The sequence below is a fragment of the Crinia signifera genome, chromosome 5 (genome assembly GCF_055691185.1).
Source record: "Crinia signifera chromosome 5, ASM5569118v1, whole genome shotgun sequence".
Taxonomy (NCBI): Eukaryota; Metazoa; Chordata; class Amphibia; order Anura; family Myobatrachidae; genus Crinia; species Crinia signifera.
This window is the reverse complement of record NC_139221.1, coordinates 268204454-268230120: the sequence shown is the minus strand read 5'-3', so window position 1 is coordinate 268230120 and position 25667 is coordinate 268204454. Positions and strand designations below refer to the sequence as shown.

The 25667-nt window shown below is 47.7% G+C and overlaps 1 protein-coding gene across 1 annotated transcript in view; it reads left to right on the top strand.

Moving 5' to 3' along the window:
* Positions 1-14606: 14606 nt before the first annotated feature.
* Positions 14607-25667, top strand: part of DYNC2I1 (dynein 2 intermediate chain 1) — a 62894-nt gene continuing 51833 nt past the window's right edge. The window contains exons 1-3 of the mRNA XM_083188993.1: positions 14607-14851; positions 19163-19213; positions 24217-24583. Of these exons, the coding sequence (XP_083045119.1) occupies positions 14837-14851; positions 19163-19213; positions 24217-24583 (433 nt within the window). The 5' untranslated portion in view covers positions 14607-14836. The remainder of the gene's footprint in view (positions 14852-19162; positions 19214-24216; positions 24584-25667) is intronic.

The window sequence follows — 25667 nt, the reverse complement described above, 5'->3', positions numbered from 1 at the left end:
ATGACCTATATGGGATAAAAGATTATTTATCCCTGACTATATTAATGTTAGGGGCATGGTTATAATTATAATTATGGAAATTATATGCTGGGAAAAATTAGACATTGACACCAGTCTCGCAGCCCAGCAGAAGACGACAATATACTGTGATAAGATGTACCTAGGTAAAAAAATCTTGTTTAAAAAACATGTACATAACAGTGGTAAAAATATCCGTGATGAATAAAAATATTACAGAAGTATTATAGACAGTCACCACACATCAGGTACTTAACAAATGTATCAAAATGGAGGTTAATTTTATACTGATTAGCAATTATATGATCTGTATCATTTATATTTATATTATTAAACCTCTTATGTTGTATATACCGTGTTTCCCCGATAATAAGACCTACCCTGAAAATAAGCACTACCCTTGGTTCTGGAAACCAGTCCAAAATAAGCCCTACCCTGAAAATAAGCCCTATCAAAATCCCCATTACCCGAGTCCATGCACAATGCAGTACAATGCCCCCAGCTCCACCCCGGCTATCCCCCTCCCCAACGCCCTTCATGAGGGATGCTTCTGCAGTATGGTAGCAGCCCTGGTACCCGCTGAAGCCTCCCGCTCCTTGTCCCAGGGATGCATTGTTAATTGAGCATGACGTCACAGAGTATAAAAATGTTGGAGCAACACTCACTCTGTGATCTGTCATTCAAAACAAACATATCAAAAATGAATGGCAAATATCCAATATGAGCAATTATTACAGGTCAACAATGTGTTAGAGATATGCACACAGCATCATAACATTATTGTTTCAAAATTAGGGCCTTATTCTAGTTCATTCTTAGAGGCAAATTCCTTCTCAGATGGACAAAACCATGTGCACTGCAGGGGGGCAGATGTAACAGGTGCAGATATAATTTACACTGCAATATAGATCTCACTTTGAAGAAAAATCCCATCCAAATCTAATTCTATCTGCGCATGTTACATCTGCCCCACCTGCAGTGCACATGGTTTTGTCCATTTGAGAAGGAATTTGCCTCTAAAGGTGCCCATACACTAGTAAGATTTGTCTTCAGATTTGGCTGGTTGGAACAAAAACATGGTTATGGATTAGTGTCAGTTTGTCAGTTTTCCAGCATTTCCAAGCAAATGGTCAACTGTCATTTGCTCTCACCCATAACCAGGTTTTTGTTCCAACCAGACAGATCTGCAGATAAATCTGCGTGTGTATGGCCACCTTAAGAGTGAACTAGAATAAGGCCCTTAGTGATGATATCATAAATGACCAAGAGATAAAATAAAATTGAACCAAAATGAAAAACAATCTATAAAGTTTTATGAGGTAGCTTAGTGTGAGGAAGGAGGCAGAGCACACCCAATGCGTTTTGTCCTAAGACATCTTCAAGGGGTTCCCTTCATCATGACCCCTTAGAAAATGCAGGAGGAGATGCATGCCACCCCCGCCTGCATACCACCCCCTGACGGCATACCACCACCTGCCAATCTGTGCGAATGCACACGGGAGCGTGTCAACTACAATCAGCTCCTTAGACCTCATGGGGCCCTAGGCAAGATACCGGTTTGGGGCCCTCCTCCATCAATCAAACTATAGCACCATATTTTTGCTGCTGATTACAGCTGCCATTGATAGAGTACCTTGGCGTGTGCACAGTCTACCAATAAATGCTCAATTGCGTGAACATTGGCATTGTGTACAAATCTGAACCAAGCTCTAGGTCTTTTGGAAGTAGGCTTACACTGGGGGTTTTTGCTCATCCTGTATGCAGAGTGACTATGTGAAAATAGGTGGGCTGAAAATCGCTCAGTGCATACACACTTTTACACGATCTGCATGGGGGGTGGACAGATTTCCATAGTATGACGCTATGAAAAGCCGTCCACAGCGATGATGCAGGAGCACACATCAGTGCTCACCACTCATCCCTGGACCATACACACTGGGGGGCTTTTAAGCTGAAAGCAGCTCAAACTGTAAAAGTGAGCTGCTTTCAGCTCAAAATCGCACAGTGTGTATGGGCCTTAAATACCTGTGTCACATGTACAGTAAACTGACTGCCCACATAAAATGGATGAAACCATTTACAGTGGCAAACGCAGGATTTTCAGAAGGGGGTTTCCAGAGGGGAGGAGCAAAGCACGGAGATGGACACTTAGGTGACCCAGTATATGCCGGGTCAGATAAAGTATTATAGATAGACCAAATGTATATAAATAATACTAATAGTAATAATAATAATAATAATAATAATATATATATATATATATATACACATATATATATACATATATATACATACAGGGGCATCAACAGCAGTGTAGGCCCTGGGCATAGCAATATATTGGGGCCCCATTGATCCTCCAGCGGTAGGGGTGGGGGAAGCTTTGATGTCCTGCATGTGGTAGGGGGTATTATATCAACCGCTCAGTATGTAGGGCCTGGATCAGTAATTTCCACTAATTACCCCTTTACTGCACAGATGGTGGGAGATGAGGTGGGAGAAGGGGGCATTGGACTGAATGAAGGGGCCCTGATACATAACTTCCAGGGTGGTAGAGGATGTTTCATATGCAGAGGAGGGGTGTATAGTGGAGTGAGTGGGCTTATTATTCATAATTTTCTGGTGGGAGGACAGCTTGCTTGACTGCAGATATCTCCAGTTTCCGGAAATAGATTTCTTAGATTTTAATGGAATTAAAAACTAGAGAATCCCACATACCAAATGGTATTGGGAACTAGGGGATGAGATTTCAGGAAGCAGAGCAATCTGCCAACGAGTATATAAAACTACATACCAGGTGTGTGGAGCTGGAGCAGTAACCAGCTGCTCGAAGGCTGATATCTCTGGTTCTGGGAACAGTAGAGACAAGCTACTAATGTCCATCAAAGGAGCAGAGTCCCAGCTTTTGGAATATGCCCTCAGAAAAACTCTAAGTCAGAAAGAACCTGAAATATCTGACTGGGAATAGCAATTAATAGGCTTGGATGGGGACCACTGTTTTGAAGTCAGATATCTCTGGTTCCCAAGGGCCGATTTTTAAAATTCTTGTACCCTTGGAAAGAGGGGACCCTCAGCTTTAAGCCTAGGTTCCTTAGACTCCTGGGGGGGTTTCTGGGTACTCAGAAACCCCCCCTGCGTGCGCTACTGATTTAGTGTGTCCAAACATTTTTTTTATAATAGAGAACATCAAAGGAACTTTAGGAATGTGGGCAGGTCCATGTGATGTTATGACATGGTAGTCGTGCAATGCTTCACTGTGGACCTTATTCTGGTTAGTTCGCTCGCATCCAAAATCTCATGCCAGCTCAATGTTTTTGCAGTGTGCATTTCTGCTCATGCGCATATGCCGGGTGCGTGCGGTCACGGCGAACAGGGTGTTCACCGGGCACACGCACCCAACACTGCCCGCATGTAGTCGTGACCATGGGAACGCCCAGTGTTTCATAGGCAATCCCATGAAAACACTGGGCGTTCCTAGGGAAATCTGGTATGACGCGGGTGCAGGCAGATGACGTCAGCGGATGTCACGCACAGGGCGCACGCAGATCAGTGCCACCATAGAGGTGTCTCTGATCTGCTAGCGCTTGAGAAATCATTCCATTGCCGCCATCCATCAAATGATTTCTCCTAAGGTCCAGGGCCGGATTTGTGACTAGGCCCGTGAGGCACAGGCCTAGGGGCAGCACAGCAGGCTGCCTGTGAGTCTATCACCTCCAGTGGCAGTTTGAAGTTTTTTTTTAAGTTTCCCTCCTTCCCCTGGCAGAGGCCCCCTACCCTTTCCTACTGCTGGCATTCATAAATGGAAGATCAGCACCGCCACCAGAGCATTGACTGTAGCGCTGCTTGTGAAGTTATCAGACTCACTGTAAGACTGTAATTATTATATTTTATTAGGTGTAGTGATTAATGTACTTTTTAGTCCGTGTACCCTCTTGTTCTATTCCCCAAATCTGTGTGTATTTCCAGAACCATAGTATTAGACTGTATATTGCCCAAATATGGTCGGACAGGAAATACCCAGGAAAGAACAGTGTATGATTTCACCAAAATGTTATGTCCAATTACCATACTATTGTTCCTGCTCTTTACAGAAGAGTGATAGCTGAGGGACAATCTTCACAGGGGGTGATCAGCACATAACGCAATCAGCTGGTTATTGTTCCTTGTATTGACTCTCCCTTGCATATCTCTGGTCACTAGCAGACTTACTGGAACCGGACCCAGCAGGGGGGGCAGTAGCAGATGGACAGCTGAAGCTGGGAGGGGGGATATACCTGACTCTTGAATCCACCAATCGAGACCCAGTGCAAGCCCACTTTTGGTATGTGCACCGTGGGAATTTAGAAGGTTTTAAAATGACTTGTACACATGCCGGCTCCTCATGTTAGTCGCAATCCTGGCTCAGGGGTCATACCCTCCACTGGATCTTGTGGAACACATCGTTTGCCCAGGGGGGGGGGGGGGGGCATCCTACTAAGCTCTGGTGTGGAGCGTCCGGTGCTGTGTGGATTTACACAGGTTTCTGCTATCACTGCTGTGTGGAATAAGTGATAGTTTTGTGATTTGGAACTGTGACGCTACAAGGACTTGAACTGCTACCTGGATGTTTCTATGCTACATTTTGCCTCTTGTTCCTGTCTTTATCTACTTGTATGTGCTGTGATAAAAATAAACCGTATTTTGGTTTGAGCTGCTCGGTGTCTGAGTGATTGAAGAACGCGTATCCTCACATTTGGTGGCAGCAGTGGGATCATTCAGACACCAACCATCGAGCACAGAAAGCACAGAGAACAGAGGATCAGACCATATGTAAGGAAACGGAAAATGCAATAAGGTGAAGTTCAGCAAGTGAGCAGGTGTCAGTCCTGTGAAAGGGAAAATGTTTCCAAGGAAAGAAAATCGATGCCTCAAGACCCATGGAGCAGAGGAGCTCAGGGATGGAGGTTCTTCAGTGTATCGGCAGGCTGGGAAGCCGGATCTGTTATTTATTGTCAGAAAAATGCAGTATATCTGGGAGTACTTGGAAGAAGCTCAGCAGATGATCAGCGGGTGGAGAGTATCCAGCATACAGGACAAGTTGCGTTACCTAGGGGATGCATTCCTGCACTGTAAAGGTGAGGCCACCTCGTGGAATCTGCTGGGGGAGCCAGAGTTTGTAGAATTTACAGAGGAAGTGATTGCTACAGTGACCCAAATGCTACAGAGAGGACAATATTCTGAGGCTGAAGGACAAGTCCAGAATAAATTGATGTCCCAGATAGAGCCAGAGGAACGGTCCAGACGGGGGCTACTGCAATCTGGGCAGACAACCGAGGGGTCTGCCACAGAATTATTTGTTACCACAAGAGAAGGGTCGTTGTCAGGGGGGCCCCTAACTGCCCTTGAAGAAATGAATATGGAGGAGTTGATCTCAGAATGTCAGCTGCGAGGTATACCCGTCCAATCCTGCATGCGCAGGGAAATCATCCAGCAGATCCTTCAAGATCAGGGGATCCTACAAAAGCATTTACCGATTACCGGGCATTGATCCTCCATTTTGGTGCACAGCTGAGTGTGTGGGAACAATTGGAGTGTCTGGAGGAGTGCTTTATTGTGGCAGAGGAAGAGGCGATTGATCACGGGCTCCTGGACACCCCAGCATGGCGAGACAAGTGTCGCAGGGTGGCTGATGAAAGGCACCGCCTGCAACAGCTTCTCCCACAGACTAGGGAAAAAGCTGGTCAGTGTTCTATACTGGGGGAGGTTATCCCCAAAGTGAAGGAAGTGGGGCTCGTTAGCCAGGCACCCCAGGAGGAGCTGCACTACAGCTTCCCTTTTGCTGAGGTGGAAGATGGATAATTATTAACCTGCTGCCAGGGGATCTATGAGGACTGCGTCCAAGAGGAGATCACCGTGGTTAGAGGAGTATTCGCCAACATCCAGGCCACAAGCATACCAGTCACAGATGACGTCTTGTTTCAGGCTGCCCAGCATATTCAGCTGGGGAAGGAGGTTATCCAGGAGGAGGAGGTGTGCGCAGAAGTAGCTGCAGGTCAGAGACTGGCTTTTGAGGGGACAGAGCTGATACGGCCTGTCCTGCAGCCACCAGCGGAATTGTTCCTGATGGAGGGTCCCTCCTCAGCCCTGGGCATTGAGACCAAATGCTGTACTGAAATTTGCAATGCCCCTAGTTTGGGTTTGAGGGAGGAAAGATGTGACAGAGTGACGGAAGTGCCAGGGCCAGAGCCCATATATTGGCATGCTGTTAGGCAGCTGTTCCTTGTGCAAGAGGGGGAGGTGGAAAGTGCTCCCTGCCCCATTATGCCAGAGGCACAAGTATTAGTACACCCTTTAGGTGTGCCCAGTGTAAAAGGTTACAATGTTGCAGAGGGGGGGTACCCAGCTTCTGAAGAAGAGGAATTGCTAAATCCCTTGTTAGTTCAGATGTATAACTTAGATTGTAATATAGCCCTTGCTGGTTCTGCAAACCAGCCGCCATTTACAAGTTGGGTTTGGTATGATGTCACACTGTGGGACTCAGGTGGTACATCCAAACCCCAGATTCTCTGCTCTGAATCCCACTGCCCCAGGTTGTTATTTATCCTGAACAACTTGGTACAGGGACTAAAATAGTAGGGGAAGGAATGTGAAGTTATCAGACTCACTGTAAGACTGTAATTATTATATTTTATTAGGTGTAGTGATTAATGTACTTTTTAGTCCGTCTGTACCCTCTTGTTCTATTCCCCAAATCTGTGTGTATTTCCAGAACCATAGTATTAGACTGTATATTGCCCAAATATGGTCGGACAGGAAATACCCAGGAAAGAACAGTGTATGATTTCACCAAAATGTTATGTCCAATTACCATACTATTGTTCCTGCTCTTTACAGAAGAGTGATAGCTGAGGGACAATCTTCACAGGGGGTGATCAGCACATAACGCAATCAGCTGGTTATTGTTCCTTGTATTGACTCTCCCTTGCATATCTCTGGTCACTAGCAGACTTACTGGAACCGGACCCAGCAGGGGGGGCAGTAGCAGATGGACAGCTGAAGCTGGGAGGGGGGATATACCTGACTCTTGAATCCACCAATCGAGACCCAGTGCAAGCCCACTTTTGGTATGTGCACCGTGGGAATTTAGAAGGTTTTAAAATGACTTGTACACATGCCGGCTCCTCATGTTAGTCGCAATCCTGGCTCAGGGGTCATACCCTCCACTGGATCTTGTGGAACACATCATTTGCCCGGGGGGGGGGGCATCCTACTAAGCTCTGGTGTGGAGCGTCCGGTGCTGTGTGGATTTACACAGGTTTCTGCTATCACTGCTGTGTGGAATAAGTGATAGTTTTGTGATTTGGAACTGTGATGCTACAAGGACTTGAACTGCTACCTGGATGTTTCTATGCTACATTTTGCCTCTTGTTCCTGTCTTTATCTACTTGTATGTGCTGTGATAAAAATAAACCGTATTTTGGTTTGAGCTGCTCGGTGTCTGAGTGATTGAAGAACTCGTATCCTCACATTTGGTGGCAGCAGTGGGATCATTCAGACACCAACCATCGAGCACAGAAAGCACAGAGAACAGAGGATCAGACCATATGTAAGGAAACGGAAAATGCAATAAGGTGAAGTTCAGCAAGTGAGCAGGTGTCAGTCCTGTGAAAGGGAAAATGTTTCCAAGGAAAGAAAATCGATGCCTCAAGACCCCTGGAGCAGAGGAGCTCAGGGATGGAGGTTCTTCAGTGTATCGGCAGGCTGGGAAGCCGGATCTGTTATTTATTGTCAGAAAAATGCAGTATATCTGGGAGTACTTGGAAGAAGCTCAGCAGATGATCAGCGGGTGGAGAGTGTCCAGCATACAGGACAAGTTGTGTTACCTAGGGGATGCATTCCTGCACTGTAAAGGTGAGGCCACCTCGTGGAATCTGCTGGGGGAGCCAGAGTTTGTAGAATTTACAGAGTAAGTGATTGCTACAGTGACCCAAATGCTACAGAGAGGACAATATTCTGAGGCTGAAGGACAAGTCCAGAATAAATTGATGTCCCAGATAGAGCCAGAGGAACGGTCCAGACGGGGGCTACTGCAATCTGGGCAGACAACCGAGGGGTCTGCCACAGAATAATTTGTTACCACAAGAGAAGGGTCGTTGTCAGGGGGGCCCCTAACTGCCCTTGAAGAAATGAATATGGAGGAGTTGATCTCAGAATGTCAGCTGCGAGGTATACCCGTCCAATCCTGCATGCGCAGGGAAATCATCCAGCAGATCCTTCAAGATCAGGGGATCCTACAAAAGCATTTACCGATTACCGGGCATTGATCCTCCATTTTGGTGCACAGCTGAGTGTGTGGGAACAATTGGAGTGTCTGGAGGAGTGCTTTATTGTGGCAGAGGAAGAGGCGATTGATCACGGGCTCCTGGACACCCCAGCATGGCGAGACAAGTGTCGCAGGGTGGCTGATGAAAAGCACCGCCTGCAACAGCTTCTCCCACAGACTAGGGAAAAAGCTGGTCAGTGTTCTATACTGGGGGAGGTTATCCCCAAAGTGAAGGAAGTGGGGCCCGTTAGCCAGGCACCCCAGGAGGAGCTGCACTACAGCTTCCCTTTTGCTGAGGTGGAAGATGGATAATTATTAACCTGCTGCCAGGGGATCTATGAGTACTGCGTCCAAGAGGAGATCACCGTGGTTAGAGGAGTATTCGCCAACATCCAGGCCACAAGCATACCAGTCACAGATGACGTCTTGTTTCAGGCTGCCCAGCATATTCAGCTGGGGAAGGAGGTTATCCAGGAGGAGGAGGTGTGCGCAGAAGTAGCTGCAGGTCAGAGACTGGCTTTTGAGGGGACAGAGCTGATACGGCCTGTCCTGCAGCCACCAGCGGAATTGTTCCTGATGGAGGGTCCCTCCTCAGCCCTGGGCATTGAGACCAAATGCTGTACTGAAATTTGCAATGCCCCTAGTTTGGGTTTGAGGGAGGAAAGATGTGACAGAGTGACGGAAGTGCCAGGGCCAGAGCCCATATATTGGCATGCTGTTAGGCAGCTGTTCCTTGTGCAAGAGGGGGAGGTGGAAAGTGCTCCCTGCCCCATTATGCCAGAGGCACAAGTATTAGTACACCCTTTAGGTGTGCCCAGTGTAAAAGGTTACAATGTTGCAGAGGGGGGGTACCCAGCTTCTGAAGAAGAGGAATTGCTAAATCCCTTGTTAGTTCAGATGTATAACTTAGATTGTAATATAGCCCTTGCTGGTTCTGCAAACCAGCCGCCATTTACAAGTTGGGTTTGGTATGATGTCACACTGTGGGACTCAGGTGGTACATCCAAACCCCAGATTCTCTGCTCTGAATCCCACTGCCCCAGGTTGTTATTTATCCTGAACAACTTGGTACAGGGACTAAAATAGTAGGGGAAGGAATGTGAAGTTATCAGACTCACTGTAAGACTGTAATTATTATATTTTATTAGGTGTAGTGATTAATGTACTTTTTAGTCCATCTGTACCCTCTTGTTCTATTCCCCAAATCTGTGTGTATTTCCAGAACCATAGTATTAGACTGTATATTGCCCAAATATGGTCGGACAGGAAATACCCAGGAAAGAACAGTGTATGATTTCACCAAAATGTTATGTCCAATTACCATACTATTGTTCCTGCTCTTTACAGAAGAGTGATACCTGAGGGACAATCTTCACAGAGGGTGATCAGCACATAACGCAATCAGCTGGTTATTGTTCCTTGTATTGACTCTCCCTTGCATATCTCTGGTCACTAGCAGACTTAATGGAACCGGACCCAGCAGGGGGGGCAGCAGCAGATGGACAGCTGAAGCTGGGCGGGGGTATATACCTGACTCTTGAATCCACCAATCGAGACCCAGTGCAAGCCCACTTTTGGTATGTGCACCACTGGATCTTGTGGAACACATCGTTTGCCCGGGGGGGGGGGGGCATCCTACTAAGCTCTGGTGTGGAGCGTCCGTGCTGTGTGGATTTACACAAGTTTCTGCTATCACTGCTGTGTGGAATAAGTGATAGTTTTGTGATTTGGAACTGTGACGCTACAAGGACTTGAACTGCTACCTGAATGTTTCTATGCTACATTTTGCCTCTTGTTCCTGTCTTTATCTACTTGTGTGTGCTGTGATAAAAATAAACCGTATTTTGGTTTGAGCTGCTCGGTGTCTGAGTGATTGAAGAACTCGTATCCTCACACTGCTCTTAAGAAACAGCAGGGGCAATTGGCTTTGACGGCTCTCGTCAATCACCGTGAGAGATCAAGCGTGGGAATCGACTTGACGACATCCCCCCCACGCGGCACTGATCTTGAAATCTCGTCCCCAGCCCAGTGCCTCATATCTCACCAACCATCCTCTGCCCAGTCTAACCAACCATCCGCATACCTCCCAACATGACCCTCTCCAGAAGGGACACTTTGCTCTGTTTCTGGACTTCAGTCTTAATGTATAATTGCCACCACCTGTTTTAAACAGGTAAATGGTAATCATACATTATGAGGGAACAGGTGATGGTAATCATACATTATGAGGGAACAGGTGATGGTAATCATACATTATGAGGGAACAGGTGATGGTAATCATACATTATGAGGGAACAGGTGATGGTAATCATACATTATGAGGGAAGTCCAGAAACAGAGCATTGTGTCCCTCCTGGAGAGGGTCATGTTGGGAGGTATGCATCCGCTGTCCCCAGCCCAGTGCCCCCAATATAACCAACCATCCCCAGCCCAGTGGCCCCCACCATCCCAGTGTCTGTCACCATGCCCCCTTCCCTCCCCTATCAGCTAACTGCCTACATCCACTGCCCACCACATAACCCCGTGCCAGTAGTCAATCCCCCCCCCCAGCCTTAATTCTCACACTTGTGTAACCTTAACCATTTACTATTCTGACCCCAACATCCCCCCCCCTTTATTCAGGCAGGGGGGAAGGGGGGCTTTCTAAATTTAGCTATTGGGCCCAGACAGGTCTAGTTATGCCCCTGGACACCGCCAGTCCAAACTGAGTGACCTGACCAGGCAGCAGCATAGCAGGCAGCAGCGAGTGACGAGCACTGTGGTCTATTGTCACTCGCCACTGCCTGCTCGCTCAGCCATGCACACAAAAAAATCACAATCAGTAGATTTATTAAGCTTGGTGTAGTTATAAAATGTCTGTTTTTTATCACCGGCCAATCAGCTCCTACCTGTCAATTTTTTAACCAAGCCTGTAACTTCACAGTTTGGAGCTGATTGGCCGGTGATAAAAAAAAACAGACACGTTATCACTTCACCAAGCTTAATAAATCTGCCCATCAGTCACAGGTAGGGTTGCCACCTCTCCAGGATTTCCTGGATTCTCCCTGAATTGGTGGCAATCCTCCAGGATGTTTTCGCAGTCTCCCGGATTCTGGGATTCTCCAGGAATCCGGGTGACTTTGAAAGCCTCCACAGCCTCCCAACTGAGTGTGCACACTGTCAGGGGCATAGGGAGGGTGGTTCCAGTAAAGCGTGAGCTCCGGGTGCCAGAAAGGCCACAGGGCATGCACAGTGTGTCTTCAGCACTTGCGAGTTGCTGCCCGCCCAACAGCTCCCTCTACCTCCAGAAATATTTAAACTGGGCCGTGGGAGAGGAGAGGATGGAGGAGCACTGTGCAGCTAACAGCTTAGGATGCTGCAGCAGTGCTTCCTCCGAAAATGAGCCTCAGAGCAGTGATAAGCTGGCTGCTACTGTGTATCAATCCCAGGAGACCTCTGCTGTCTGTGCTGTAAGCTGAGGAAATAGTGAGGCCAGTGTGGAGGGGGGGATTTGTGTGTGTGGACGGTCAGTGTTTGGGGCAGATATGCATGTTAGAGAGGTGAGCGGGTGGGGGAGGTTGCTGTGAAGTTGTGTCAGGGTGAGGGGAGGATGAGGTATCTCTGTGTAGGAGTTGTCAGAAGGGGAAATGTGTTATTAAATGTAACAATAGGGACTTCAATACATGTCTGTATTCAGTGGCGGAACTACCGAGGGTGCAGGGGGTGCAGCTGCTATGGGGCCCGGCGGCTAGGGGGGCCCCATGGAGAGCAAGCAATCCCCTGCACCCTCCATAGTTTTATTATTTTGTTTGAGACTCAGAGAAGCCACCGCGGCCGCTGCTGGCCGTCTGTGCTTCACCACGCCTCCGCCACTGCAGGGCAGGTGGGGGGTGGCACAGTGTACAACGAGCCGGGCGGGGGGGGGGTTGGTACCATGAAGAAAGAGCCAGGTGGGCGGCGACGCAATGCAGAAGGGGCGGTGCCGTGATGAATAGTCGGGCGGGGAGTGTAGGAGGTTGCGGCATGCAGGGTAAGTCTAGCAGAGGCAGAGAGGGGGGCAGCCCCATGCAGAGGAGCCGTGCGTGGGGTGAGAGGTGGCATAGTTCGGAAGAAGCCGGGGCGGAGGGTGGGAGGTGGTGCCGTATGGGAGATGAAGCAGGAAGCAGGAGTGACACGCACGGAGCCTCCTGGTGCCCGCCCGCTTCCTGATTCACAGATGGGCCATCCACCCACGATGCCAGCCAAGTGCCTGGGACAGAAAGCATTAAAGAAGATGATCCTGCTGGCTGCTGCTGGTGAGATGTACTACTGTACATAATAAGTGTCAAATGTTTTATTTAAAAAAATTTTTTTAAATGTGTTGAATCTGTCTTATTCAAATGTAATGTTTGCTGCTATGCGGCATGCTGCGCCGGGCTGCGACTATTCACAGGCGGTGATGGGTGATCATTCCATTAGAAACGGATAGTCACAGGCCGGCGCAGCATGCTGCATCGCAGCAAACATTAACATGGCTACATTGTCCTGCAGACCACACAGAGGCTTGGGGGAGCTAGCAGGGTCTGTGGGAAGCGGCTTTGCTAGGATGATAAGAAAATACAAAGCGGGAGTATATTGATGCGCTGTCAGATAGAAAGGGTGTGTTGGTCACTCCTTCTTCCTTGGTCCTGTATTCTGTCCAAGGTTTTTACAAGCTCGTGGGAAAGAAGGAAACAAATGCACACAATCGGTGAATCTGATATTCCAAATTGGAAAAATATCCATATGTTGGTCCTAGGAAGAACACTGACCTGTACAACAGGCCCTTTGGCGCAGTCATACCACTACTGAATTTTGTGTATACTTGCTAGGATGATGTTGCGCCAGCTGCAGACACATGGGGCTCGCTGTGCCGTAGGAGTCCGCCCGCCCCTCCTCTCATTTTTTTTTAAGTTCCAGCCCCGGTGTGCATATTGTGCAAGGGGCATTACGGTGTGTTGCATAATGTGCAGGGCCGGATTTCCCACTAGGCCTGTGAGGCACGGGCCTATGTGCGGCACCTGCTGGGGGCGGCAATGGCTAGCAGTGGTGTGATTTTTTTTTATTTTTTGTATTAAAAATACTGTTGCGCCGCCCTGGAAGTGCCACCCCTTCAGCTAAGCCTACAGCATCTGTGAACCAGAAATCGGGTGCTGAACACCCAGAGAGAGGCCGCCCGGTAATGTCACTGACAGGATTTTGCACTTCCAACTCTGGGTCTTTAGCAGCACTAGATCTCCGGCGCCGGAAGCAGAAACTCCTTTCACTGACATTACAGGTGATGCCTCTCTCCGGGTTCAGCACCCGATCTCCGGCGCCGGAGAGGCAGAGAGGCAGCCCTGTGATGCTGGTGACAGAGGCAGCCCTGTGCCTGCGTGTCTGCTGCTAAAGACCCGGCACTGGAGAGATGATGGCGCCCTTCTATGCTGGGGAGAGGGAGCTGAAGACCTGCAGCCCCACACAGTTAAAGTTACCTGCGTTGCTGCCTGAAGAAGGTACATGCGCTGGTTTGGACAGGGATCCCACTTTCAGTCTTTACCCCCCCATCATTTTATCTCACTCCCTATAATAGGTGTGTGTGGGGGTCTCCCTCTATTGTGGACCCCCACAAGGGAAAATAGCGGGTGGCCGTCGGGCACCCGGCTGTCGGCGTTTTGACAGTCGGGATCCCGATGTCGGGTAAATGACTGTCGGGATACCGTCCGGCACCCATGTGTAATGGGCATTGCCAGGGGGGGGGGGCCATTATAAATTTTGCTATGGGGCCCTTAAAGTTCTAGTTACGCCCCTGTCTGTATTAGAGGCTATGCCCACTTTTCTGAAGAGGTCATGCCCGTTTTACAAAGCCACACCCACTTTTCCGGGAGCGTACGCGCACATGAAGGTGTATGTGGCGGGAATCTCCAGGAATCGAAGATGCCTGAGGTGGCTGGCAACCCTAGTCACAGGACGCATCTTGGAGGCGCCGCCACTCACTGGCTCAGGCTCACTCACTGCCACCCTGCGCCCATTGGCTATTCTATACACACAGCCTATAGGCTGCTGTGCATACAATGGGCAGGGCCAGCAGCTGAGCTGAGCGGTGTACACCGTGTACTTTTGTGTAATGAATATGTTAAAATAACGGGAGGGTGTATTTTGCGGACTGGCCCCTAAATTCGCCCCTGCTAAGATCCTGTGCCCGGCTCAGCTGTACTATTGACTCAGCCTGCGCAGCGCATAGTCATAACCAGCAGCACGAAAGAGGGGCGGGCGTAGCGGGGCGTGACAGGAGGAGGAGGAGAAACATGTTGCTCTCTAACATCCCCTCCTCTCGCCCGGCCGCGGTTGCCAGGCATACTGACGCCACCGTTACCTTGGTGTCTCTCGACCTGTACGCCTACGCCTGCGCACTGAGGATGTGGCCGGTGTCATGGCGTCGACCCGGAGAGTAAACAGTGCGTGGTGTCATCCATAGTAACGGGGAGACGGCGGTGGTGCTCGCTGCGTTCCTGCTGAGACTGGAGACGGTGGTACAGAGCCATGCAGCCGGACAGGGTGAAGCATGCATATTATATCTATACACATTTCCGCTCATCCTAGGCACATGGGATTGCCAGCTATTGTGGAACCACAAATCCCAGCATAGGGCGTCATGTGATGTATGGTTCTACTACAGCTGGCGAGAAGCAGGCAGAGCTCAGTCACACCTCTGCCTCCTCCTGGTGTAGTGACATGTATTCTATAGCAGCTCTTTGCTTTAAGGAGGTCTTGCAGGTATATGAGTTGCTGTCCTCAGCATCATCCTTCTGCCTTAGGTCATGGTAATGTAGTAGCAGGACTGAGAGCTCTGCATGTGATATAACTGCACATGTACTGTAGCTTAGGTACTATCGGTGGGGAAAATATCAGTGAAGTGTTATGCCAAATGGATCCAATCTCATACTACCTTGGTTGCATTATTATTTGTAATCATTTATTTTTAAAGTTCCCTAAAGGTTCTGTAGCACCAAGTCAAGTAGGGAGCATACAAGTGACTATTGAAGGCATGGATAAGAGTTTTACTGTAGGTCTCTTTTATCATTGAAACCAGTTGCAATGCAACCTGGACACAATATTGGCGCACAAGATCACATTGCAGAATGCTGTCACATTTATTATTTTCTACCCTCTCGGACAGGGGCTCCAAAAGGAGACTGTCCCTGCAATGTGGTGAGTGTGCACAGAGGCCAGTGGTGGAGGGAGCTGCCATGATGCTGGGGCCCCCTCTGCTGCCGCCACAGCTGGTCCCCACCACCGCTGCCTGCATGTCCGTGCTGCTGGTTCTGACCCCCGTTGCGGTCACAGGACCAGTGCATGTGCAGTAGCTTCTTTGGTACTGTGTATGCGCTGTCTCCCAGCTTCTATCGGGCTGCTTCGGCAGCAGTCCATAGAAGCATATTCATGGTCTGGTCCAGCGCATGCACATTATCATCCTCGGTACTGCACATGCGCAGAACCCATTTTTATAGGTTGCCCCTGCAGCAGCCCATAGAGGCCTCCTAGCGGGAGGGAACACCACATGGACACCGAAAGGTACCACCACGTCCCCTCGCATGGCTCCCTGCTCTCGCCATGCTTCAGGCACAGTGCCTCGCTACGCTCAGCACACTATTTTATTCTCACACCACGCCCTAATGGATGGTAGGGCATGAAATACCACCTGTTGGCACATGTCGGCTCACAAACCAGTAAAAAACCCCCCCAAAAAAAACATGTCGACCTAATGACCCATGTCGACCTAATGACCCTGTCAACCTAACCCATTTCGATCTACTGTCCCTGTCGACCTATCTGCATGTCGACCTAATGCTTGTCGACCTACTTTGTGATGACCCAATGACCGTCTCCCATTTTACCTGGGGGTGCTGGAGCAGCACTGCAGCCCATAGGTAAAATCTACCACTGACAGAGGCCATTTCCAGGGTAGGGGAAACTCTCACTTGGCTAGGAGTGTTAAGTGTAGCCCATAGACTACAATGGGCAACTGCCACTTTCAGATGGTGGTAGCTGCAAGGGTAAATTTCGGAATTTATTTGCATACGGGAAGTGATAAATCTGGCAGCATTGCACTCCCCATAGAAAACTATGGGGAAAGCAGCTACCCGCAGTAATGGAGGAATCGCAGCAGATATATGGAATATTTGCAGCTATGTCACAAAACATATATTTCTGCAGCGGATGGGGTAGCTTGGAGGGGGGCTCCAGGAGGGGGGGGGGGGGTGCCGCTGACGACCAGTACAGGGGGGGAGGCAAAATCACTGGACTCACCTGCTGTGATGAATTCCATCCTGCTGGGACCTGGTAGCCTGCTGCAGCTTTCTTCCTGCTCTCCTCGGCGGCTCAGTACCGCCCTCCAGTGGCCGGCAACCTAGGCAAATGCCTGAAGCTGCCTAGTGGTGGCGCCGGCCCTGATGGGAGCATATAACAATCAACCATTCACTACCAAACACTGGAAAATGGACAAAAATGATTGTTCTGATAAATTTGTTAAATCAACTGGCTTTAACTAATTTGTCTGAATGACCAGTGACTATTTTCCAGTGTTTGGGCACAAATGGGTGATTGTCATATGCTCCCATACATTACCAGATTTTTGATATCACCATATAGTTTGGACAGAGAAATCTTTAGGTGTATGCCAAGCTTAGTTGCATGTGGAATGGATTTTATTTATTTTATTTCTGCGGATGCAGTGCGGAAAATGTATATTTTTTTATGAATTCCCAGAAGAGCGCGTACATAGTGCTTGATCTAACTACATCACTTTATCTGGCTAAGAGCATGGTCGGCGACCTGGAATTTAAGACCTGAATTGACCCTTTGACATCACAGAAAAACCTGGGTTTTTCAGCAAATTTCCGGGTTGAAAAGCTGTAACCTGGGAATTTGCTTCTTGGTGTGAAAGGGGGTATCAACCGACACAAGCTTAGGGTTGACATAGGCAAGGTCGACAGTCAAATGGTCGTCATGAGTTTTTCAAAAAAAGATTGGTTTTTCATACTTCACTATCCAAGTGGGCATAGACTGGGAATACAATAGTGTGCTGAGTGCAATGAGGCACCATGCCCTAAGCATGGCGGGGGGGGGGGGTGTGTGTGTGTGTGTGTGTGCACACAGCCTCCGCTGCTGTCTGCTGTACTCTGAAGATAGCAGCGGAGGCAGGGAGCTGGGGGCAGCCCAGCAGCTTACCTTGGTGCTGGGCTTGCCCCAGTGCGACGATCGCCAGTCCTGGCCGGGTCGCAGGCGGTACCGGTGCTTATAGATGATGACATCTTCAAGCGCCGCCCCCTTTTACACTGCGGGTCGGCACCACACTGTAATTGGTTTAAAACCTGGATCCGATATGGCTTGGAACCGTGTTCCAAATAACGGGTCGGATCTGGCATATGGGTGTAAAAGGGGTAGAAGTGAAACCTTTTAGAAAAAATATTATGTTATGCTTTTGTTGCAAATAACTTGATCTGATCCACCATTTATGTGTGCATGTGAATACATATACTGTTAGTATACATAATAGGAACACTGCTGAGGTCACTGTAGCTGTAGGGATGATGACTGACCTGTTTTCATTAATAGTACAGCTACATTGACGTAAGAGTCTTTTGTGAAGTTACATCATGTATTTGTCACAGTTTCATAACTGGCGATATTAGGAGACATACAGTACTTGTTTGTTGTTAACCTCTAAGTAAATATACCAGGATGCTTATAGTCAGGTATGGGTCCAGGCTGGTTGCCATCTGCCGGATGAGAAGGTTAAGCTACTTGTCTCTCCATTCTGTAATACTGAGAATCACTTACTGGATGTATAATCTCTCAGAATACAAACTGTGACATGTATTTCTATTCCTGTAATTGTTAGAAGAACCATCATTGAAATGCGATTGTGACTGTGTCAATGGCCTTAGAAATGAAGTACGGTATAATCATTTGGTGTTTGTTCTCATCAGCCGCTTCTACTAGCAATTTTAGTATTCCTTAAAAAGAAAACTTATATGTTTTATGCTTTGTTTCATGTCTACCCAATAATTGCCCTGAAGTCACTATGTCCAGAATTGTGCTTGGAAATTTTAACCTATAGTACATCACTGGGGAAAGTTTCTGTGCAAAAGAAGGATTTGCAATAAAACCGACATTGTTAATGGAACTGCCAGGCATTTTGCTTTGCTAGGTTCTTTTTAGTGGGTTTAAATGGGCAACAGCAGTATTGCATGCATTTTCATCTTGTGCTAGTACTTTTGTAACCAGTTTTAAAGGTTTTATGTTTTTTTTGTTTTTTTTTAAACAAACTAAAGGAAATCCTATAAATATATCCTACATAGGACTGTGACTACCAGCTGTGCAGTTGAAAGCTGAAGGGAGGTTGCACCTTTCTGGTTGTCCAGATACCGCAGCCTCTACCTTACCACAGCTAACCAGTGCTTCAGTGCATCACTGGAGCAGTGAGACACCTCCTCCAATCTGTATCACAGACGCTAGACTGTGACTATAACCGCACTAGAATTACTGTAGTCACACAATTCTGTAGTCACACATTTTAGCACTTGCTGTATAGATTTAGACTCCGATATACCAATGTCACATATTAAGCAGTTATGTCACATCTGATTGTTTTATTTGTGAGACTCACATTGTTTTATTTGTGAGACTCACATTTAAGTGAAAAAGACGGTCTTGCAAGTAATAGTGTGTGGAGACCCCTCTTTTATATAGAGAACTAAGGGAGTTTTGTTTTGTACAGTATCATAATTATTTCTAAAAACTAATTGAAAGTAACTACTAACTTATTAAATATGTTTTTTTTTTTAATTTTTGTTTATTTTGCAGAAAACTAAAGAGGACACCTGGAAATCAGAAGAGCTGAAGAAACACCTAAAGGTGACTTATTTTCTTCTGATCTAGAAGAGTTTTACATTTACTGTAAGCTTCATGGTAATGTATTCTTGTTGACTATAAATTAAGAGGCAACGACGGTACTTATGTAATATCTGGGCTCCCGTTTTTCTTATGAGACCGCTTCCCCTCGCGGGGCTCGCCACGCTTCGGGCACGGTGGCTCGCTGCGCTCGCCACACTATATAAAATCAACTCCATGCGTAGTTGGATAGTAGGGGTATGAAAAAATGGGGTGCATTTAACATGGGAGCCAAGATAATACATAAGTACCGAAACGACTGCTGCCATTGATATGCTGTAGCCTCGTAGAAGGAGTAGAATATTACCCATACTGCTTTTCTCAGGAGTGTCACTAGTGGGATGCAGGCCACACCAGGTATCACTCACTGAGGGGAAACACCAAAATCCCAGCTTCTCCCAAGTGACAGTACTTCACTATAACATTACATGCAGCCCTCAGCTGCTGCTACAGTGTAGGAGCCAGCCGTAGAGATGGCTACCACCTCGTTGCCCAGGCTCAGTGAATCGAATAATTCGGATGAGTGAATGATCCGGGCTCCGCCGGGCACTGAGTCGAGGCAGCAACCAGAACTCCGTCTCTATCAGACTCGAGTCAGGCTCACCAGGAGGGACCCGAGTCTGGAGAAGACTACTGACACTGCAGTCGAGTCCCGTGCATCGTCAGTCTCAGGTCGGGAGGCAGGGAGACGGGGGAGGAGGAAAAATCTCTGTCACTGACATGGGGGCAGGGCCAGGCCAGGGGGGCTAAGCTCAGCTATTATTGGCCGGCAAAGGCTGGGAGACACCCAGTGGGAGGGAGACGGGATGAGCAGTCATGACACACTATTGAGTCAGGGGCAGGGCTGCTGTGCGTGGAGCCGTGGAAAAATCCCAGAGCATGCCAGTGAGCCGAAACAGTTGATCACTGTGCAGTTGAGATGGGTTGCTCGCAAGCGAGGCGGTTCATTTGAATGGCTTATTTAAAAGAGAGAGTGAGTCATTGCTCCCAAAAAGGTGAATGGTTTTCCTTTAGTTGCAGTTTCGTTTTTATACAATGCAGCATTTGCCTGAGCACAGCAATGCCACACATGGTAGCTTAGAGTAACTGTGTACTGACTGACTCAGAGCTGTAGTTCAGCTCCGCAGAGTCCAATCCATACCATGTCTGTGCTCAGCACTGCCACCTGTGGCAGCTGAGCTGTACTAACTCAGTCCAGAGAGTATTGCATTGGAGGCGGAGCTGCATCACAACAGGGGCAGGGCTGCTGCAGAACAATCTGGAAGCCCTAAGGTAGGGTTGCCACCTCAGGCATCTTCGATTCCTGGAGATTCCCCCTTACACCTTCATGTGCGAGTGCGCTCCCGGAAAAGTGGGCATAGCTTTGTAAAACGGGCATGACCTCTTCAGAAAAGTGGGCGTGGCCTCTAATACAGACATGTATTGAAGTCCCTATTGTTACATTTAATAACACATTTCCCCTACTGACAACTCCTCCACAGAGATACCTCATACATCCTCCCCTCACCCTGACACCAGTGACAACAACTTCACAGCAACCTCCCCCATCACCTCACTTCTCTAACATGCGTATCTGCCCCAAACACTGACCGTCCACACACACAAATCCTGCCCTCCACACTGGCCTCACCATTTCCTCAGCTGACAGCACAGACGGCTCTGCCCTGGGACTGATACACAGTAGCAGCCGGCTTATCTCTCCTCTGAGGCTCAGTTTGGGAGGAAGCGCTGCTGCAGCATCCTAAGCTGTTGGCTGCACAGTGCTCCTCTGTCCTCTCCTCTCCCCAGTTTAAATATTTCTGGAAGTAGAGGGAGCTGTGCGGTGGACAGCAACTCCCAAGTGCTGGAGACACACTATGCATGTCCTGTGGTCTTTCTGGTGCCGGTGCTCGCGCTCCACCGGAACCACCCTCCCTACGCCCCTGACCGTGTGCACACTCAGTTGGGAGGCTGTGGAGGCTTTCAAAGTCACCCGGATTCCGGGAGAATCCCAGAATCCGGGAGACTGCAAAAACGTCCTGGAGGTTTGCCGCAAATTCATGGAGAATCCAGGAAATCCTGGAGAGGTGGCAACCCTAACCACAGGTCTTAGCAGAGGATTGGGTGCTGCTGCTCACAGGAGTGTACCCAGTTAAGAAGCAGCATAGTATCACAGAAATGTACAAAGCATGACCACACATTCTCACTCAGACACACAGACCTTGGCTAGGCAGTGTACATGTTTTTTTTTTCATTTATTAGATCTGTGTTTGCTGGGCTGTGTAGTACTTTTAAATTTCATTTGACAGCACCAGATTTATGAAGTTAAGATCATGGGCCAGATGCACTAAGCTTCAAAAAGTGATAAAATGGAGAGTGATACACCTCCAGCCAATCAGCTCCTACCTGCCATTTTTCAAACATAGTCTGTGACATGTCAGGTAGGAGCTGATTGTCTCTAGTGGTTTATCACTCTCCATTTTATCACTTTTAAATCTTAGTGCATCTGGACTCCAGTGAGCTGGGCTCAATCTGTCTGTGTCTCTCACTTCCTGGTGTATCTCACCTCTATTACACCAGTGACCACTAACAGCCGTGTGCTACATCATTGTCTGGTATCAAACGGTCCCCCCTGTCTGGCTTCATTTACACACTTGTGTGTGTGGTGTTGAACACATTGAGACCTGATGCTGTGGAGATAATCATTTTAGCGGCTTTATCGGACACGTGGGTCTGGCCGGCGGCATATGGATCTTATCGGTGTTCAGCTGACTGTTCTGAGATTAATGTATGAAATTCACTTTACATTACTAGAATCAATTGAAATGTAAATAAAATGAACAGATACTACACTTCATACACTCAAACCGTAAATAAGGAAAAAAAAAACCTGTCAAAGTGAGCCAGTGAGACACCCCAAAGAGCCGGATCCTTTCACAGTGCGCTCGGTAGATCCCTGCTCTCCTTAGTGAGTCACTTAGCCCATCTCTACTGTGCAGGCTCAGTGATTCTGTGCTACGGATCAGATCCATGCAGCAGCAGCAGTGACACAACTCACTGAATGTGTTGTGCTGTGGGTGTGCACTGTCTCTACATTCAAATGAGCCATACCGGGCCACAAAACGAGTCACTGACTTGACTCACTTCACGGAATTGAGTCATGTGTCCTGACTTGCTCCAATGAATCGCTTTGCCCATGCCTAGCTAGCAGTGCAATCAGATAAGTAGCTGGGGCAGCTGAGCTTCTCTGTCATCTGAGTGATGATGAAAATGGGGTTGAGCCTCAAAGCCAAGCCCCATTTTTGGTGCAGGTAATGGGCATTTCACCTCCCTGGGTGTTACTGACCCCAGTGTTGCCCTCGGCTTCATATAACATGAGATTCCAGTGATTTCAGATGTACAACTGCTAGACCTGATTATCAATCTGACAGCATCTGAAGCGTTCTCAGGTCAGTAATCTGCAGCTAGTTCCGCCTAAAGTGCCATCTGCGTCATGAAGGGCCCACCGGGGAGAATGCAGTGATAGGAGCCCATGTTTAGTGGTGTGGCCAGTCTCCACTGAGGTTGTGGTCAGCTTTCTCATTGGTTGAGAGTGCATGGGCTGGGCCCCTTGATAAATATATGTAATAAATACTACTAGTACATGCATGATAATGGGTCAGATTCATAACCGCAATGCACTTTAGAAAATTCACCATAGTCCTGTCCATTATAATGTATCATATGTATAATTCAAGTGCACAGTATGGGACCTGATCTCTAGAGCAGGAGTAGGGCCCCCAGGCAGCAGGGACCATCGAAGGATTCCACTGTAACCCTGTGTGCCAGTCCATCCATGATTGCCACCTCTCCTTGGTAAATAGAAGATTCTAGTATGTGCGCCACTAAATCAAACAGTACCGATTTTTGGCTTCGAGCCGTGAGTCCTTCCTCTAGAAACGCCTCTGTCCATCCTTCCACTGCATTATTTACCAACACCGACACTAGTTTAGGTCTGAGTCAAGCTCCTGCTGCAATAAAGAAACACTTTCACGTGGTATCAATTTTTTCTGTACCATGTGCCGATTCAGACCTTTTTGCGGTCAGTTAGCCCCCCCTACGACAGAGTGGAATCCCTCCCCTGTTCACTGCTGCCAATGGCATTGTAGCCGGGCAAAGAGGGGGAATTCCTTTCTAAATCACTCACCATCAAAAAGGAATACCCCCCCTCCCCCTGTGTGCAGAGCTGCATAAGTCAATACTTTCTCTGCTCTGCAATGGCCATGGTGAGATCGGGGACGCTGATGACGTCAGTAGCCCTCCCTCCCAATGGTCAGGCCCACCTACATTTTTTTGGTGGCTCTCCCAGAAAATGCTGGTGGTGCCACCCACAGATGTTGGCCGACTGTCAGTCACACGGAAGGCTCGGGCATACGCTGAGGAAAGTCCTTGGTCTGAGCAAAATTTTTTGTAAGCATCTTCTGTGGAGTTGAGTACTCCTTAGAACCTTGCATATGTTGCTGCTGGCTTGAAAAAGTGGGCTAACCGCTAAACCCAATTGTTAGTCATTACTTGAGGGTACTTGAGATTTGTTAAGTTAGAGGGGGACGTAGGGGCATCACGACTTGCCCCTGCTAGAAATCATTTGTTTTATCACTTCTGCTTTCTGCTCATAAGATACATCTGTGGTTTAGTGATGCAGGAGGGTTTGTATATTAGTTTTGTAACCAGCTATAGGCTTCCGCTTGGGCTGCAGGACCAAATATCCTAATTTAATGCTTCTACTGCTCTGTGTCTTTTGTGTCCGTGGCCCCTTGTGATCTCTCTAAGAAGTAACACGTCCCTGCACTACATAGAGAGAAAGATCATATGGATTTTGTATGTGTGTTATTCTTTGGATTGCATATTTTTCCCAAAGCATTTCTTGTGGATCACTTTTATCCTATCTTATTATTGTGTCTGTGGGTTTCTATCTCTCACTCTCGTGTTATTCTTATTTTGTTATTTAGACTATGCAGTCAGAAGATCCTAATAATAAGAGACCTAAGGAAAGAAGGCCTCACAGAGAGGAATACAGAGATGAACGTGCAAAACACAGAACACATGAATCCATTGACAAGACAGGTGAAAGAGAGCGTCACAAGTACCAAGAGAGAGACCGACATGCAGACAGAGAGACGGAAAAGGTTCAAGAACGCCGCAGAGAGAAGGAAAAAGTTACAGAGACAGACAGGGACAGACACAAGATATCTGAGAGGCACAGGATTAGGGAGAGAGAACAAATTACAGAAAGAAAGAGCAGTGGGGGAAATCCAGCCAAAGAGTATGGAATGGCTGACCCGAGCAAAGAGGAACGGAAGATGAGAGACAGTCTAGGTAAGTGAGATTAGTGGACTCTATTACCATTCTTAGACATTATGATGGGTTATTCTTCTTAATGTATTGCCTTGCAGTCCATAGGATTCCAGATTACTATGTATATGAGGCTGTTTACATCTCTCCTAAAATATAACACCATGATGAGCTCGTACTGTATCTGCATATCCATCGTTTTCAACTGTAGACCAGGCTCCCTCAAACACACATATAAATGACCTGCTCTTATGCTGGATTCGCTGGGTGGTTGTTCACAAACAGAGCCTAGCTACTTAATAATAGGATACCCTGCTTGAGTTATCTTTGTAGTGAGGCTTAAAACTGTCATTTTTTCTTTCATAAAAAATGAACTAAAAATGTTTTGCATGTAAACTGCAGGACAGTCATACACTTAGATATTCAATCCTCCGCCGCTATTTCCTCCGTCAGAAATAGCGGCGGGAGCCTATTCAATGCTGTCTTCCCTGACCGCATTGAGCAGACTTCTCAGCAAAACAAGCAGTCGGGCTTGTTTTGACGAAAATGGCCGCGGATCGTTGAGCTCCCGGCTGCAGCTCGACGATCCACAGTGTATCTCACAGCCACGCCCCTTCTCGCCGATCGGCAGGCAGGACAATAAATCCCGTATGCCGATTTCAAGTCAAGTTGGCCAAGAACGGGACAGGGTCACGACTGTCGGGCCAGCCGGACAGTCGTGACCCTAGATTGAATACCCACCTTAGGTTTACATTTACTAATGCTTCTAAAAATAAAAAGAGGTGATGTTGCCCTTAGCAGCCAATAAAAATACATCTATTATTTTCTAGTATATAATATAGAAGCATTAGTAAATTTACTCCATAATGCCAGGTTTGGAAATGGCACTATTTTTAAAAGGATCCAATTTAACCTTTCATTGGCGTGGCAGAATAGTTGTGAATGCTGGGAAACAACATAGAAGTACATAATGGGCAGGGCTTTCTTAATAGCATAGTAGACTGTGGGCAAAGCAATACACTCAGGTCCCTACCCTCCCATTCATTGGAATACATTTAAAGAAAATAATTTACCCCGTGGTCCCACACTGTCTCTATGTGCATTCACC